The sequence below is a fragment of the Neolamprologus multifasciatus genome, chromosome 3 (genome assembly GCF_963576455.1).
Source record: "Neolamprologus multifasciatus chromosome 3, fNeoMul1.2, whole genome shotgun sequence".
NCBI lineage: Eukaryota > Metazoa > Chordata > Actinopteri > Cichliformes > Cichlidae > Neolamprologus > Neolamprologus multifasciatus.
In genome coordinates this window covers 45,370,902-45,388,103 of record NC_140441.1, presented here as the reverse complement: position 1 = coordinate 45,388,103, position 17,202 = coordinate 45,370,902, and the positions used below count along the sequence as shown (strand labels likewise).

General features: G+C 41.1%; 1 protein-coding gene across 12 annotated transcripts in view; it reads right to left on the bottom strand.

The window, feature by feature from the left end:
* Positions 1-16,388, bottom strand: part of LOC146523552 (protein NLRC3-like) — a 102,147-nt gene extending 85,759 nt beyond the window's left edge. For 3 of the 12 annotated variants that reach the window (XM_085151115.1, XM_085151099.1, XM_085151106.1), the window contains exons 1-8: positions 16,285-16,388; positions 15,027-15,162; positions 12,217-12,293; positions 10,231-12,100; positions 8,679-8,852; positions 7,039-7,212; positions 5,624-5,800; positions 1,211-1,390 (exon numbers count right to left, since the gene is read on the bottom strand). In XM_085151115.1, the coding sequence (XP_085007241.1) occupies positions 1,211-1,390; positions 5,624-5,800; positions 7,039-7,212; positions 8,679-8,852; positions 10,231-12,100; positions 12,217-12,293; positions 15,027-15,136 (2,762 nt within the window). In that variant the 5' untranslated portion in view covers positions 15,137-15,162; positions 16,285-16,388. Of the gene's footprint in view, positions 1-1,210; positions 1,391-5,623; positions 5,801-7,038; positions 7,213-7,913; positions 9,666-10,230; positions 12,101-12,216; positions 12,294-15,026; positions 15,163-16,284 lie in introns of those variants that run through there. The other 9 variants (XM_085151131.1, XM_085151149.1, XM_085151110.1 and 6 more) reach the window with 8 other exon arrangements.
* Between the last annotated feature and the right edge of the window lie 814 nt (positions 16,389-17,202).

The following is a 17,202-nucleotide window of genomic DNA, read 5'->3' as shown; positions in this document are numbered from 1 at the left end:
TTGATTCATTCAATCCTGAATCGATTTTTAATATAAATGTATTTTGCCAGAATCTCAGGTTAAAGCTCCCAAAAGTATTTCAACAACAACCAAACAGATAAAACAGTAAATGAGAGCAGCTAAACACACATAGATGGAAACACAGAGCATGGATCGTTCACTCGACGGCACGTACACGGACACGCCGTCGGGGCTGAAAGTGGACAGCTCACAGATCCTGAAGCTGCAGGTTTCATCTGTCTCCAACCAAAACTGACTGAACCAGCAGCAAAAGAAGATCCAAACTACGCTTTACGTTTGATGAACATCGTCATGAATTCTCTCTGACTTTGACGTTCACTTCCTTCACAGCTCTCTCTCTCTCAGTGTACTTCAAGAACAGTTTACCTTCAAAAACCTGTTTTCTGCATTATTCACTGCTTATTACGCACCAGTCTGCTGTTGTGTTCACTGCTGTCGGCCTCCGAAAACAAAGCCTCATTTCTGCTGTTCAATACTGAAGAAATTTAAACCTTTTAAAATGATGACAGATTACAAACTCTCAGCTGTGTCTGTAATCAAACCTCTGTAACTTTGCTTCATTCAGCAGCATCAGGTCATGTTCACATGTTGATTCATGGTTTGCTTCAGTTTTTGATCGACTGCAGAATATTTTGAAGGTTATCTGCTATAAAAAGCCAGAACAGGAAAATCTGCTTCATGTGTTTCTGTTTGATCCTCAGTGACTTTGACACAAAGGCATCTGCTGTGATGATCACACCTCTGATCAAGTCTCACAGTGTCAGCTTTGTTTTTATACATATGGATATGTGCTGATAAATGATCAGAATTATAATATTTCCCACTGTCTGCTGTGTCCCGTGACCTTTGACCTGCTAAAGACAGTCAGCTGTGGATTATTCATTGTTGTGTCTGATACTTATAACTGTGAGGAAGAACACTACACAGTTAATCAGGGTCCCCTCTCTCTGAATCAGGAAAGGTGGGCAGGCCGCGTGTGGGCCGCAGGCCATACGTTGAGTATCACTGTTTGAAATGTGAACATTGTTCTGCTGCAGTCAATGGACTAAACCAGAGAAGAAGAAAACAGACTTTACCATGAAGATCCTCAGTGTGGATCAGTATAATATCAGCCTGATGTCTGCAGTTTAGTGTCAGCACAACTTTCACATCATATTCATCACAGCACAAATAAAACATGCTGACTGACCCCAGAGTTTCAAGTCCACATCCTGGACTCTCCAGAAAACCACACAGATGCTTCACTCCTGGATCCTGCAGCTTGTTGTTGTTGAAACTCAGGTCCAGCTGTCTCAGATGGGAGGGGTTGGACTTCAGTGCTGCTGCCAGATAATCACAGCTGATCTCTGACAAACCACAGTCCCTCAATCTGTATAAAGAATGAAAGATGTAAGTTTATTAGACAAAGTGTGAGCTTGAAATCATTCAGTGTTTCATCATCTGTTCAGAGCTGAAGAAGGTTCAGAATGTAGAAGTTTAGAAAATGGAAATTCCAAACAGCTGAAGCCAACAGGAAGCAGCTTCAAACAAACACAACAAGAGAAAAAACTCTGAATGTTTCACATTAAAGTCATACATTTATCATAAATACAGGAAAAAGACTTGAAAAAGTCGTGTTTTTCCTTCCAGGAACCACAAGGCTTCACTTTTAAAGGTGAAGTGTGAAAGAAATGGACATATTTGAAGTCCAACATCTTTTTCCAGTCATATTATTAAGGCAGACAAACTAAAAGCTCATTTTCATTACAACAAGTTATCTTCTGACCTGGACTAACAACACTGGTCTCTATGTGCAGCTGGCTGTGAGACCAGTGCTCAGGGACCGTCTACAAAGTGCAACACTGAAAGAACATCACACACTAATTTGCTTCCAGCACTTTCACACAAACATCTACTGTCATTATTGTCACCAAACTCTGTGGATCCTTTATTGCAAATTCAAATGGGATTCAAATGGTCAGACAAAAGAGGGTTATGAGTAAATATGATGAAATGTTGTGTATTAGCAGCAAGTTATTGAATCATTTTCCTCAGAAAACAAACAAAATGATTGACAAACATGTTTTTATCTGTTATCTGTCTGTCACCACTGAGAACCTAAATAATCCACAGAAGTTCTGGAAAATCATTAAGTCTCTTTCAGTGATTAAAAGCTCCCACACTCTACCCACCTTTATTTTTAAGGGTTCTGTTCCTGTTTATGATAGGAAGGAGATGATGAATTGCTTTAACAAGCACTTTATATCTTCTGGCTCTTTGTTTGATTCTCTGAACCCAGTCTCTGTATAATCCGGCCCAAACCTTCCGGTGTACACTGGTCCGTCATTTAACTTTGTTCCTTTCTCTGTGCACGAGGTCTGTAAAGCTCTTAAGCTGTTAGATCCTAGAAAATCTCCAGGGCCAGACTTACTAGATCCTTACTTCTTGAAACTGGCAGCTGATTTTGTGGCAGAGCCTCTCACAATACTTTTCAACCTCACACTGGATACGAATAAAATTCCCTCAGTATGGAAATCAGCTTTTGTTGTTCTTCTATTAAAAGGGGGCAACCCAGCAGTGTTAACTAATTACAGACCAATATCTAATCTATCTGTGCTGGCCAGAGTTCTTGAATCTCTTGTGTGCGAGCAGTTAAAGGAGTTTTTACACACCAATGCCATTTTATCTGAATATCAATCAGGCTTTAGGAAGAATCACAGTACTATCACAGCTGCAATTAGAGTGGTAAATGATATTACTATTGCACTTGATAAAAAACAACACTGTGCATCCCTTTTTATTGATTTGTCAAAAGCATTTGACACTGTTGATCATTGTATTTTAAAACTTAGACTCTTCCAGTCAGGACTCTCTGAGAGAGCAGTGGATGGTTCTCAAACTACCTCAGTAACAGGACTCAGTGCATTAAATCTGACGGTCTATGTTCTGACTTTGTTACAGTGCACAACGGAGTGCCACAGGTTTCTGTATTAGGTCCCCTTCTATTTATAATTTACGTAAACAATCTTAGTCTAAATGTGCCAGATGCAAAATTGCACTTCTATGCTGATGATGCAGTTATTTACAGCTGTGGTTCAACTCTTGTCCAAGCCATTGACTCCTTGCAGAAAGCCTTTTCTGCTGTCCAGCACTCATTACTTCAGCTTAAACTTGTTCTCAACGCAGACAAAACAAAGCTCATGCTGTTTTCTAAATCAAGGAATTTGGCCCAAACAATCCCATCAGTAACCACTCTTGAAGGTAATAAAATAGAGTTGGTTCACACCTATAAATATCTGGGAATCTTAATTGGTGACTCGCTCACCTTCAAACCACATGTAGAGAATCTTGTAAAAAATCTGAAGTTAAAACTGAGATTTTATTTTCAAAATAAATTGTGTTTCTCTTTTAATTCAAAGAAGCGGCTTGTTGCTGCAACATTTTTGCCTGTGCTGGATTATGGTGATATTCTAAATATGAATGCTTCTGCTCACTGTATTCGAGTGGTTGATATTGTGTATCGTGCTTCTCTGAGGTTCATCACTAACCGTAAATTTCAGACTCACCACTGTGAGTTATACTCTCAGGTAGGATGGCCTGCTTTGGTAAGTCGGAGGAACTCTCATTTATACAGTTTTATATATAAGGCGATACTTGGGTTGTTGCCTTCCTATATATGTTCCCTGCTAGCAATGAAACATGCTGGTCGGTATTCTCTTCGTCTGCATGGTTACTTGTTGCTTTCTGTTCCATTTGCCCGAACTGAACTTGGTAAAAGAGCTTTTGTCCATTTAGCACCCTCGGCTTGGAACAAATTGCAGAAGGAATGGAAAATGACTGAATTAATTTCATTAAGTGCTTTTAAATCTAAACTACGAATCCTTGAGGCCAAGTCCATAACATGCAACTGTTTCAATTAGATTGATTGTCATTTGAACTGACCTTTTATTTTATTTGAAATTTATTGAATTTTATTTTATTTGTTTTCTTTCACTTATTGTTGCATGTATGTTGTTGCTGCCTGTGTTTGATTGAGTAATTTCTGTAACTGTGAGACACTTGCTGCTGCCTATCTTGGCCAGGTCTCCCTTGAAAAAGAGGTTTTTAAACTCAATGGGATCTTCCTGGTTAAATAAAGGTTTGATAAAAAAAATTTTTTTTTTTTTTACAAACTCAGTGTTGGACTTGGATCAGCAGAATAAGCTGATGTTTAAAAGCATTTGAATCTCACTCTATGAGAGTCCAATTCTTACTCAATATTTATGGATGATGTTCTTTCAGTGTTGCACTTTGTAGATGCTCCCTGAGCCTCACAGCCAGCTGCACATGGACCAGCTGACATTACCCAGCATTAGAGGCGGGTGTAAAAAAATGGATTTTCCTATTTAAATGGTTTTAATTTGAATAAAGCGATGTTGATTCATTCAATCCTAAATCGATTTTTAATATAAATGTATTTTGCCAGAATCTCAGGTTAAAGCTCCCAAAAGTATTTCAACAACAACCAAACAGATAAAACAGTAAATGAGAGCAGCTAAACACACAAAGATGGAAACACAGAGTGTGGATCATTCACTCGACGGCACGTACACGGACACGCCATCGGGTCTGAAAGTGGACAGCTCACAGATCCTGAAGCTGCAGGTTTCATCTGTCTCCAACCAAAACTGACTGAACCAGCAGCAAAAGAAGATCCAAACTACGCTTTACGTTTGATGAACATCGTCATGAATTCTCTCTGACTTTGACGTTTACTTCCTGCACAGCTCTCTCTCTCTCAGTGTACTTCAAGAACAGTTTACCTTCAAAAATCTGTTTTCTGCATTATTCACTGCTTATTACGCACCAGTCTGCTGTTGTGTTCACTGCTGTCGGCCTCCGAAAAGAAAGCCTCATTTCTGCTGTTCAACACTGAAGAAATTTAAACCTTTTAAAATGATGACAGATTACAAACTCTCAGCTGTGTCTGTAATAAAACCTCTGTAACTTTGCTTCAATTCAGCAGCATCAGGTCATGTTCACATGTTGATTCATGGTTTTCTTCAGTTTTTGATCGACTGCAGAATATTTTGAAGGTTATCTGCTATAAAAAGCCAGAACAGGAAAATCTGCTTCATGTGTTTCTGTTTGATCCTCAGTGACTTTGACACAAAGGCCTCTGCTGTGATGATCACACCTCTGATCAAGTCTCACAGTGTCAGCTTTGTTTTTATACATATGGATATGTGCTGATAAATGATCAGAATTATAATATTTCCCACTGTCTGCTGTGTGCCGTGACCTTTGACCTGCTAAAGACAGTCAGCTGTGGATTATTCATTGTTGTGTCTGATACTTAGAACTGTGAGGAAGAACACTACACAGTTAATCAGGGTCCCCTCTCTCTGAATCAGGAAAGGTGGGCAGGCCACGTGTGGGCCGCGGGCCATACGTTGAGTCTCACTGTTTGAAATGTGAACATTGTTCTACAGTCAGTGGACTAAACCAGAGAAGAAGAAAACAGACTTTACCATGAAGATCCTCAGTGTGGATCAGTATAATATCAGCCTGATGTCTGCAGTTTAGTGTCAGCACAACTTTCACATCAGATTCATCTCAGCACAACTAAAACATGCTGACTGACCTCAGAGTTTCAAGTCCACATCCTGGACTCTCCAGGATAGCACACAGATGCTTCACTCCTGGATCCTGCAGCTTGTTGTTGTTACTCAGGTCCAGCTCTCTCAGATGGGAGGGGTTGGACTTCAGCGCTGCTGCCAGATAATCACAGCTGATCTCTGACAAACCACAGTCACTCAATCTGTATAAAGAATGAAAGATGTAAGTTTATTATACAAAGTGTGAGCTTGAAATCATTCAGTGTTTCATCATCTGTTCAGAGCTGAAGAAGGTTCAGAATGTAGAAGTTTAGAAAATGGAAATTCCAAACAGCTGAAGCCAACAGGAAGCAGCTTCAAACAAACACAACAAGAGAAAAAACTCTGAATGTTTCACATTAAAGTTGTACATTTATCATAAAAATAGGAAAAAGACTTGAAAAAGTCGTGTTTTTCCTTCTAGGAACCACAAGGCTTCACTTTTAAAGGTGAAGTGTGAAAGAAATGGACATATTTGAAGTCCAACACCTTTTTTCAGTCACATTATTAAAGCAGACAAACTACAAGTTCATTTTCATTCCAAAAAGTCATCTTCTGACCTGGACTAACAACACTGGTCTCTATGTGCAGCTGGCTGTGAGACCAGTGCTCAGGGACTGTCTACAAAGTGCAACACTGAAAGAACATCACACACTAATTTGCTTCCAGCACTTTCACACAAACATCTACTGTCATTATTGTCGCCAAACTCTGTGGATCCTTTATTGCAAATTCAAATGGGATTTAAATGGTCAGACAAAAGAGGGTTATGAGGAAATATGATGAAATGTTGTGTATTAGCAGCAAGTTATTGAATCATTTTCCTCAGAAACCAAACAAAATGATTGACAAACATGTTTTTACAAACTCAGTGTTGGACTTGGATCCGCAGGATAAGCTGATGTTTAAAGGCATTTGAGTCTCGCTGTATGAGAGTCCAGTTATTACTCAATATTTATGGATGATGTTCTTTCAGTGTTGCACTTTGTAGACGCTCCCTGAGCCTCACAGCCAGCTGCACATGGACCAGCTGACATTACCCAGCATTAGAGGCGGGTGTAAAAAAATGGATTTTCCTATTTAAATGGTTTTAATTTGAATAAAGCGATATTGATTCATTCTAATCCTGAATTGATTTTTAATATAAATGTATTTTGCCAGAATCTCAGGTTAAAGCTCCCAAAAGTATTTCAACAACAACCAAACAGAAAAAACAGTAAATGAGAGCAGCTAAACACACAAAGATGGAAACACAGAGCGTGGATCGTTCACTCGACGGCACGCGCCGTCGGGGCTGAAAGTGGTAATATTAATAGTAATATTAGCCTGATGTCTGCAGTTTAGTGTCAGCACAACTTTCACATCATATTCATCTCAGCACAACTAAAACATGCTGACTGACCCCAGAGTTTCAAGTCCACATCCTAAACTCTCCAGAAAACAACACAGATGCTTCACTCCTGGATCCTGCAGGTTGTTGTCACCCAGGAGCAGCTCTCTCAGATGGGAGGGGTTGGACTTCAGTGCTGCTGCCAGATAATCACAGCTGATCTTTGACAAACCACAGTTCCTCAATCTGTATAAAGAATGAAAGATGCAAGTTTATTAGACAAAGTGTGAGCTTGAAATCATTCAGTGTTTCATCATCTGTTCAGAGCTGAAGAAGGTTCAGAATGTAGAAGTTTAGAAAATGGAAACTCCAAACAGCTGAAGCCAACAAGAAGCAGCTTCAAACAAACACAACAACAGAAAAAACTCTGAATGTTTCACATTAAAGTCGTACATTTATCATAAAAACAGGACAAAGACTTGAAAAAGTCGTGTTTTTCCTTCCAGAAACCACAAGGCTTCACTTTTAAAGGTGAAGGGACCGTCTACAAAGAGCAACACTGAAAGAATATCACACACTAATTTACTTCCATCATCCAACCTGAAGAGGAAACAGAGATGCCTCCCCTTCAAAGTAAAACCTGCTCCTTTTGGACACGGTATCAAAGAAAGTCTACAGTATAACATAGAAAAGACAGAAAAAAGTTTTGGTTGTTTTTAAATTGTGCAGAAATGAAACTACACTAAGGTCAATTATGTGACAGGAAACAGACCAACACAATAATAAAAAGCACCATGTGATCTTCTTACATCTTCAAGACAAACATAGTAAAAACATGAGCATATTTGTTTTCTGATAAAATGATGTGACAGGTAGAACAGAGTAAAGTGGTGGTTACAGCCTTTCTCCCCTCTGCTGCCAAGGCTTTTAGTCTCTCCCAAACTCAGCTACAGGACTTCCAAATGAATGAAAGCAGCAGAAATGGCTTTACAAATGAAAGAGGAAGAGAAGAAGAAGAGGAGAGGGAGGCCACCCTGACCATCACTCCAGCTGAAAACATCACACTTCCATTAAAGTTGGTGAGGAAATGTTGAGCAGGATGAGCTGCTGGCTAATCTGGAGGCTGTAGCAGCAGCTCACAGTCACTGTGGATTTCCACTCATGAAAAAGCTCTGGCTGCTTCATTTCTCATTTCATATCAGAGACTTTAATGCTTCACTGAAGCTGTACTGTGATGCTTCCATATTCCAGTGAGGCCTCCATAATGATTTCAGCTGTTCTGTACACACACTGTGTGCCCTGTATGGCTCAAAGTCTCTGCAGCCTGTTTTCATCTGCTATCATCATCCTCATTCACATCCCTCACACACTCTACAGCCTCATCAGCACTGACTTCATCTTCACTGACTGATGGAGCACAACATGAACCTGTGGAGGCTGAAACACTGTCCTGTCAAACATCTCCCCGTCACCACTCCACTTCTGTCAGCCTTTAAATGAACCCTGCTCAAGTCTGTCACTTCTGTTTGGAGCCAAAATGAAAAACTGTTGTTCAGTTGTTTGGAAAGACACAACATTTCTGAAAGCATTCAAACTTCTTCACATTTGTCTTCAGACACATCCTGAACATTTAGGAACTAAAGAAAGTTTCAAACATCAATCAAAGACCTGAAATATAGAAAAACAACAACAGCCGCAGTCAGTGAACTCACCTCAGAGCCTCCAGTCGACAGTTTAGACTCTCCAGTTCAGCACACAGAAGCTTGACTGATGAATCCTGCAGCTTGTTCAGACTCATGTCCAGCTCTGTAAGATGGGAGGGGTTGGACTTCAGAGCTGAGGCCACAACTTCACAGTGAGACTCTGAGAGTCGACACTGAATCAGTCTGTGATGATAGAAAATATAAAATGTGTTATTATAAAAGCAGAAAATCTGCATTATAAACACAGACTGAATGTATATGAAGACAAAACAGAGTGAGGTCATAATCTGATGAATCTGCTCTTCACATCTGTGCTTCAGCTCCTCTTACTGTGTTTGACATGACACAACGATTGAGTCTCTCTCAGACCTGCAGACTTTTAATGAGAATCTTTGTTTGGCTTTAATCTGCAGATGAAGGAGGAAGATGGTGTCACATTTAGGCTTCCATAATGTCCACAGTCTGTCACTGAGATCTGATCCTGAGTCAGAGTGAAGACACACATTTGGACTGTTTCCTGTTTTGAATCTGACTCCAGAACATTTGAATGAGTTCAGCTCAGTGAAGAGTTCCAGCTGGAAAGATGATCTCTGTTTGCTACCTGCTGTCAGGTACGACTGTTCACGTCCACACGCAGGAAAAACCTGCTGACTGTTACCAAACGGAGCAGAAATCTCATCACTGGACAATAATGATGAATGAACTCAGAGCTGCTGATATCAGATCTGATTTCAGGGGAACTAAACACAGAAATGATTGGCTCATTTTAGCTTTCTGAGCCATTATTTGCTGGTGTGTCGCTAGTTGGCAGAAAATGATTTGTATTCCTGTTCAGGGCTTCAGTGTTTATGAGTCCAGATCCAGGTGACAGCAAGTCAAAATGATGTTACCTGTCTGCGTCCAGCAGCAGCCTATATTCACTTTGAATATTGTTATAACCTGACATGGATCAGTTTGTCTTTGATTGGTTTGTAAATGTCACTGTTTCCATTGGACCTGAGTGACAGTACAAAGACAGAGAGGGAGAGAAAGGAGAGAGAGGATGGAGACAGCAAGGATCCCGCTCTTCTAATAATGATCATCAGATGATATTATTGTGTTATTTTGTAGCTGAATACGATGTTTGTGTGATTATCAGTGAAAGAAGCAGTGAGGAGGATGGAGAGAGAGAGAGGACAGAGGGTGAAGTTAGAAACACTAAAAGGATTTTTCATGGATTTCATGGATGATTTGAGTGATTTCCAGCAGGACACTTAAACATGTCAGTGGACGTCCTAAAGAACATATTCACTGATATGAAACGTGTCATTGAACAGGATTAATATCAGTGGAAACATGGTGGAAACAGCTGTGACTGCATGGATGTGACACACTTCAAATCTGTTCTCCACTCTTGGATTTGGGATCCTCAGCTGCTGCTGAGTCTGTACAATAAAGGAATAGTGTGGAAGGTTGCAGCGTACAAACACAAACACTTTGTGGTTACAATCTGATTTCATTTTTAAAATTAAACTACTAACCTACACTGATCAATGATGTTAATGATCACATCTGGACTCACCCAGCCTTTCTGCAGTTCCTCACAGCTGGAATCAGTCTCTGTCGTCCCCACTCTGATGTTTTGTACTCCTGCAGGTCCAACTCATCCAGAACCTCCTCTGACATCTGCAGCATAAAGGCCAGAGCTGAGCACTGGATCTCAGAGAGTTTCTTCTCTGATCTGTTCTCTGACTTCAGGAACTCGTGGATCTCCTGATGTACTGAGAGGTCGTTCATCTCCATCAGACAGTGGAAGATGTTGATGCTTCTGTCAGGAGAGATTTTATCACTGTTCATCTTCTTCAGGTTGTTGATGACTCTCTGGATGGTTCCTGGACTGATCTCTGTCTGACCCAGCAGACCTACGAAGAGTCTCTGGTTGGACTCCAGACAGAGGCCATGAAGGAAGCGAACAAACAGGTCCAGGTGGCCATTTTTACTCTGGAGGGATTTCTCCATGGCTCTCCTTAGAAACCCATCCACAGAAGATTCACCCAGAGATGGTTTAATGTGGGGAAACTGATCTAGAAGCAAGTTAGTATCATCATAATAGTCAAAAAAGTCATAATCATTACAAAAGTATCCCAGGAAGTCCTCCACCACCTTTGTCTTCCTGTTGGTGTGACAGTGGAACATGTAGACAGCAGCCAGAAACTCCTGGATGCTCAGATGAACAAAGCAGTAGACTGGTTTCTGGAAGATCACACACTCTCTTTTGAAGATCTCTGTACAAACTCCCGAGTACACCGAGGCCTCTGTCACACCCAGACCACACTGCTCCAGGTCTTCTTGGTAGAACATGATGTTTCCTTTCTTCAGATGTTGAAACGCCAGCCTCCCCAGCTTCAGAAGAACTTCCCTGTCAGCCATCGTCAGCTCCTGTGGACTCGTCTCATGTCCCTCATGGTACTTGTTCTTCTTCCTCTTTGTCTGAACCAGCAGGAAGTGTGAGTACATGTCAGTCAGGGTCTTGGGCAGCTCTCCTATCTGCTCTGTAGCCAACATGTGCCCCAGAACTGTAGCAGTGATCCAGCAGAAGACTGGGATACTACACATGATGTGGAGGCTCCTGAATGTCTTCATGTGGGAGATGATTCTGCTGGACAGCTCTTCATCACTGAATCTCCTCCTGAAGTACTCCTCCTTCTGGGCGTCAGTGAAGCCTCGTACTTCTGTTAGCCTGTCAACACATGTAGGAGGGATCTGATTGGCGGCTGCAGGTCGGGAAGTTATCCAGATGAGAGCCGAGGGAAGCAGATTCCCCTGGATGAGGTTTGTCAGCAGCTGGCTGACTGATGACTTCTGTGTGACATCAGACAGCAGCTTCCTGTTGGTGAAATCCAATGAAAGTCTGCTTTCATCCAGGCCGTCAAAGATGAACAAAAGCTGAGAGACAGCCAGCTTCTCTGCTGTGACCTTCTGTAATGTTGGATGGAAAACATGGAGCAGCTCCAGAAGACTGTACTGCTCATCTCTGATCAGGTTCAGCTCCCTGAATGAAAGCAGAACCACCACACTGACATGTTGGTTCTCCAAGCCCTCTGCCCAGTCCAGAGTGAACTTCTGCACTGAGAAGGTTTTTCCAACACCAGCCACGCCGTTGGTCAGAACCACTCTGATGGGTCTCTGTTGGTCAGGTAAGGCTTTAAAGATGTCCTGGCACCTGATTGGAGCATCATGGAGGGCGTCCATCTTGGAAGCTGTCTCCAGCTGCCTCACCTCATGTTGGGTATGAACCTCTTCACTCTGTCCCTCTGTGATGTAGAGCTCAGTGTAGATCCTTTTGAGGAGGGTTCTACTTCCTGTTTCATCACTTCCTTCAGTCACACATTCACATCTCCTCCTCAGACTGATCTTATGTTCATCTAAAACGTCCTGCAGACCAACATCTGCTGAAAGAAAGAAAAACAATGAGACTAAAGAGAAAGAAAACTCTTCAATGTCTGAACAACACAACAAGTCCAGTTTTCAGAAATGAGTCCATCAGCAGACAGATGTTCAGTCTTACTTTGTACACAGCTGCTCTGACTGGCTGTCTGCAGTCCAGCTCTGCTTCTGGATCTTTCTCCACACTGTGCAGAAGCTCTGATGGTGACACAGAAAAGTCAAAGTGGAGATACTTCTGTACACCTTTGATTAGACTCATTATAAAAAGGAAAAAAAGTTTTAACACAGTCATGTTTCCAGTTCACTGACTTACATTTATTCCATGGACACTCACTCTAACCTGAACCACAGCTACAACCCAACATTGTTGAGGCCTCATCTCCTCCTTTCCTGACTGTAGAGGTTAAATATGCAACAACCAACAAATAAAAGAATTTGGTTCATTTCAAAGAAATTCACACGGTGACCAAGTAAAGTAACCGTAGTAAAGGAGACAACATCCCGTTGATGGTGGGATTATTTGAAAGATTTGCTTTAGTCACGTCACCAAACGCAGTTGAACCACCCGTGGATCCATGTTTGACCATTCTACCACTCTGAGCTCTGCTTTTTAATCATTTTATTGTTATCATCATTCATTTATTCATTCTTTGGAGGGGGCTATTTCCTAATGCCGCCCTAATAAGGTGATGTTCAAGGGGAAATATAACAGAAACTCTTTCAGTGTTATTCATTAATAAATTAACAGATAAACTGTGAAGAAGAAAAAAACTGAGATTTAAAGGAGAGAGTGAGAAACTTGATCATCCATCCTCATAATACATGTTTATCAGTATCTGCTGTGACCATACTGCAGTAATAACTACAAGTCTACATTTCTGTGACTGTTGATCAATCACAGCAGGAATCTGAGCTCATCTCTGCACACAGAGCAGCTTCAGCTCTGGGATAAACTGCTCGCTTCACGTCCTTCTCAGCTCACAGACACTCATCTTGATATTTTCCTTTAACATTTGATGGTATAATTCATCTGAGTTTACACTTTATCTGCATAAATACAGAAAAACAGACCCAAATACCATAAACCATCAGTTTCACCATGTAGAATATATTGTTGTTTCCTTGCTTTTAATTCAGAGGAAAAACTCTGACTTTGATTTTCTCTGTTCTCTTTGCCACAGCCCATCCCAGCAGCAGCTGAAGCAGCTGACTGTCACAACACTGCATAACACTTTAGGAGGAATTTCAGAGGTCAGTAAAGCTCCAGTTTTAACATCAGTTAATTAATCATAGTTCATCATAAATGTTAACCTGGCTGGCACACATGTTAATGTTAGCCATTTAAATATTAGCAGTTAGCTGAGGCCACGAGAAGAAGAGGCCCTAGAAGAACAATGGATGATAAGATTAGATTTTCAAGACTAGGCAGAGACGTGTTTTCCTTTACTGTCTCTTACAGAGGAGGGAGCAGAAACCAGACGAGGTCACGGAGGTACGGGGAGGATTCGCAGCAGACAGCAAGACTGCCACGTCCATGCGAGAGAGCGATGGCTACGATAATCTCTGTTTTTGTCTCACTATATAATGTTGTACAGCCCATTTGAGGGTTATCCTCTCTGTGAACCAGATGCTTGATTTCACACAGAGGTTCACCAACTGAATTTGATCAGTTATGGAACGATTTACCTCGACAGGCTCCTTCACTCGCTGCTTTTAAACCTCCTTTAACTCTTTAAGACCTACCATAGAACCAAGTTCGCCAGAGCTTATATTATATTTTTACATGCTGTGGTGCCATTTTTGGGAGCATTTCAAGTTGATATACATCAATACAACCATTATAGCCCAAATGTTAATAATATGTATGCATTAAGTGCATAGTAATTACACAAATTGCAAAAAAGTGAAATAAACTACAAAAAAAACCTGAAAATCGTTTTAGTTTTTTAAATATATATTTCTAGTTAGAGAAATTTAAGAGGCTTGTCCCTCCCTGTAAATACAAAAAGGTTGCACAAAATAGTTTCCCACCACAGGAAATTTATTTTAAGTGTCTTCATAGTTTTATTTTTTAAATACACCAATTTTTATATACTGCAGGAAAAATGAAAAAGAAATATTATAATGTAAATTTGCAAAAAAAACCAGCATATGCATCAAAATAAAATATTTCCAGCAGTGCAATATGAGTCCTAAGCATCCCAGAAACGACACAGAAAGTCATAAAGTCAAAAAGAACTTTTAAAAACACCAGTATAGGCTCATAAGGCCCTGATGGTAAAAAAAAAAAACAAAAACCCTACATTTCCCCAAAATAACGTCACTTCCGGTTTCGGGCAGGTCATGGCAGACATGCAATAGTTCGCGCTGAAGTTTTACAAAAAGCTGATCGGATCGACAAAGCGTGTTTCTGGAATAATGTTTTTGTTGCTGCAAGTGCTTTTTATGCAGTTTTTGCAAAACTATATGTGGAAGGAAACTGTGACCGAGGGCAAGCTGATGGCATAAGATGTAAGTACAACTCCTCCGGTTTCATATGCAAAAAAACCTTATTGCACTAGTTTACGTGGTTGAAGTGCTACCGGGATTTAAAAATAGTTACGCAAAACGGAGCGTGCCCACTCCGACCAGCTTTAAAGGGTTAAAACACACCTTTACTCCCTGACCTTTGACCCAGTGTGACATGTTGACTCACTACCTCAGACAGCTTAAAAATAGTCTTTTTGTTTTTTGTTGCTGCCTAAAAGAACCATAAAATATCTGTCCTATATACAGTTATGTTCATATATTTTTGTACTACATCAGGAAACTCAAAAATATAGTTTGTAATATTTTAATCCTTATTTTTAAAACTGCTTTTGACATTTTTCTTCTCCCATTGCATCAAAAATCATTATTTACACTGAATAAATGAGTCAGCAGCTCTCTTACATTGTTGCTGCAGGTTCATTACTGAACACTGGAGGTGTTCCTTTGGACCGGTCACTCCTCACAGACACACAGCTGGATGCTGTAGATCCTGCTCCATCCTCTTCCTCCATCTTCTTGATGTCAGGGTGGAGTTAGTCTGAGAGGCAAACACACACTATCAGAGGTGCTCTCGTACTGGAAGCATCACACTGACGGGTTTCTAAAGTTCTCATTGATCATTTCATGGAGTTTCTGTGGTAAACACTGTCCTGTGACGTATGTGCTATGGTGAGGGTCATGAGGGCTAACCAGCCCCACTCCTTACTCCTCATATTTCAGGCTGAAGCACAATAACAGCCTAAACCTAACCAGGAGGCTGTAACCTCAAAGGGACTTCATGGTTAGAAATAAAGGTTCAATGAAATGAAGCAGATCATAAAAACATGAGTTCCAACTTTAAAAGAAGCATCCACACGATGACGGCACATCAGAGGAGCACTTTCTCTAACACACTGATTCAGTTCCACTGACACAAGGACACACACAGGAAGGCACACACACACAAGCCTTTATAAGAAACAACACAATCATCTGCGCTTGACTTGTCAATCCAAGTCCTTAGCCCATGAGCCCGCGGTATCAGACCACAGATATTCCCTTACTTTGAAAAAATAAAGCCAGTTTTCAGAACAGACCTGATGTTTATGCTACAGCCTGTTTACCAATATAATCAATATCAGATATCAGAGCAACAGAAACCTCGGTGATCAGGACGCTGGGACTGAGAACAGGAAGTGGCTCAAACGTCACAGTTTCATAACGTCACCCTGAACTCCACTCACGGAGTTTCTGTCGCCATTGTAGTTTTTAAAAAGTCCCGTGATAAAGGCGGGTCTTTCTGTGAATCCGCATGCTCATTGGCTAATAGCTCGAGATTGACAAGTCGTTATCCAATGAGCGTGCGGGAACTTTGGACATAAAGTTGTTTCCTTTGAAAAACCAAAGTCTGATTATTTTTGCCTCCACTGACGGAGCCTGTTGTTCCCGCCACAGAGACACAGTAATGTCAGAGCGGTGTTAACACTCACCCTGCCTCAGCACAGCTCTCACTCTCCTCCTGCTCTCTCACACTAAACGGAGGCTCAGCTAAACTCACTTCCTCTCTACTTACAGGAAACCAGCTCAGAGGAGCCGACCGGCCTCACATTTCACCCACAGACACGAACAGCGTGGAATTATTTTATGTCATAAGAAGAAACATATTCATGTTAACACTCACCTACCTCAGCTCCACCTTCCTCCTCCTGCTGCTCTGAACGGAGGCTTTCACTGCTGCTCCCTAAACACAGAGGATGCTGGGACTTGTAGTTTTTTCCTTCCGGTGCGGTCTTCCTCTTTGTTTGTTTGTGTTTGTGTTCAAGTTATTTCGATCATGTAAACATCAATAGAACACGTGAAGCCACACAGAGTTTGTATGTCGAGGTGGGTAGGAGGGTTTGAGGGTTTGGGGAGGGGTCAGAGGGAAGAGGTCTCTCAGTCTTGACAATCCACATTGATGGCATTGCATCTTTCAACGTGTTTGTGGGTCGATTTGGATGCTCCAGGTGTAAGAGCAGCCACTCAGCCTCTACTGCAGATGTGTGTCACAAGTTCATCTAGTAGTAGGCTATGGCACTTGGCCACAGGTGGCAGCAGTGGACTGGCCTCCATTTGAGACTGCTCCAGCTGCTATGTGATAGTCCAGCTGCAAACTGAAGATCATATGCAAGTTTTGGAAATTAAACTGTACAATATAAAGTGCCTTGAGGCGACTGTTGTTGTGATTTGGCGCTATATAAATAAAATTGAATTGAAATTCAGAATATTCTTAACTTAGCTTTAAAACCAACCCAATCTAACTCTCCTCCACACTCAAAAACAAAGACAAACCAACTGACACATCTGAGTCCCTCACTTTCTTCAATCCACTCACTCTCACAAGCTCCACTTAGTCACACTGGCTCTGTTTATTACTAATTACTATTGTCTCCCCAGAAACACTTCCGTTTTCTTTTTTCCTATTTGTGTTTTCGGTTTTCCTATTTCAGTTGTGTTTTTAGCTTTTACAGCATTTTTTTTTATTGCTGGTGTTTTCTTAAGTTGCAGTCCGTTTGGCCTCTCAGGGCCACCGTAGTTATAGGCCAAAAATAAATACATA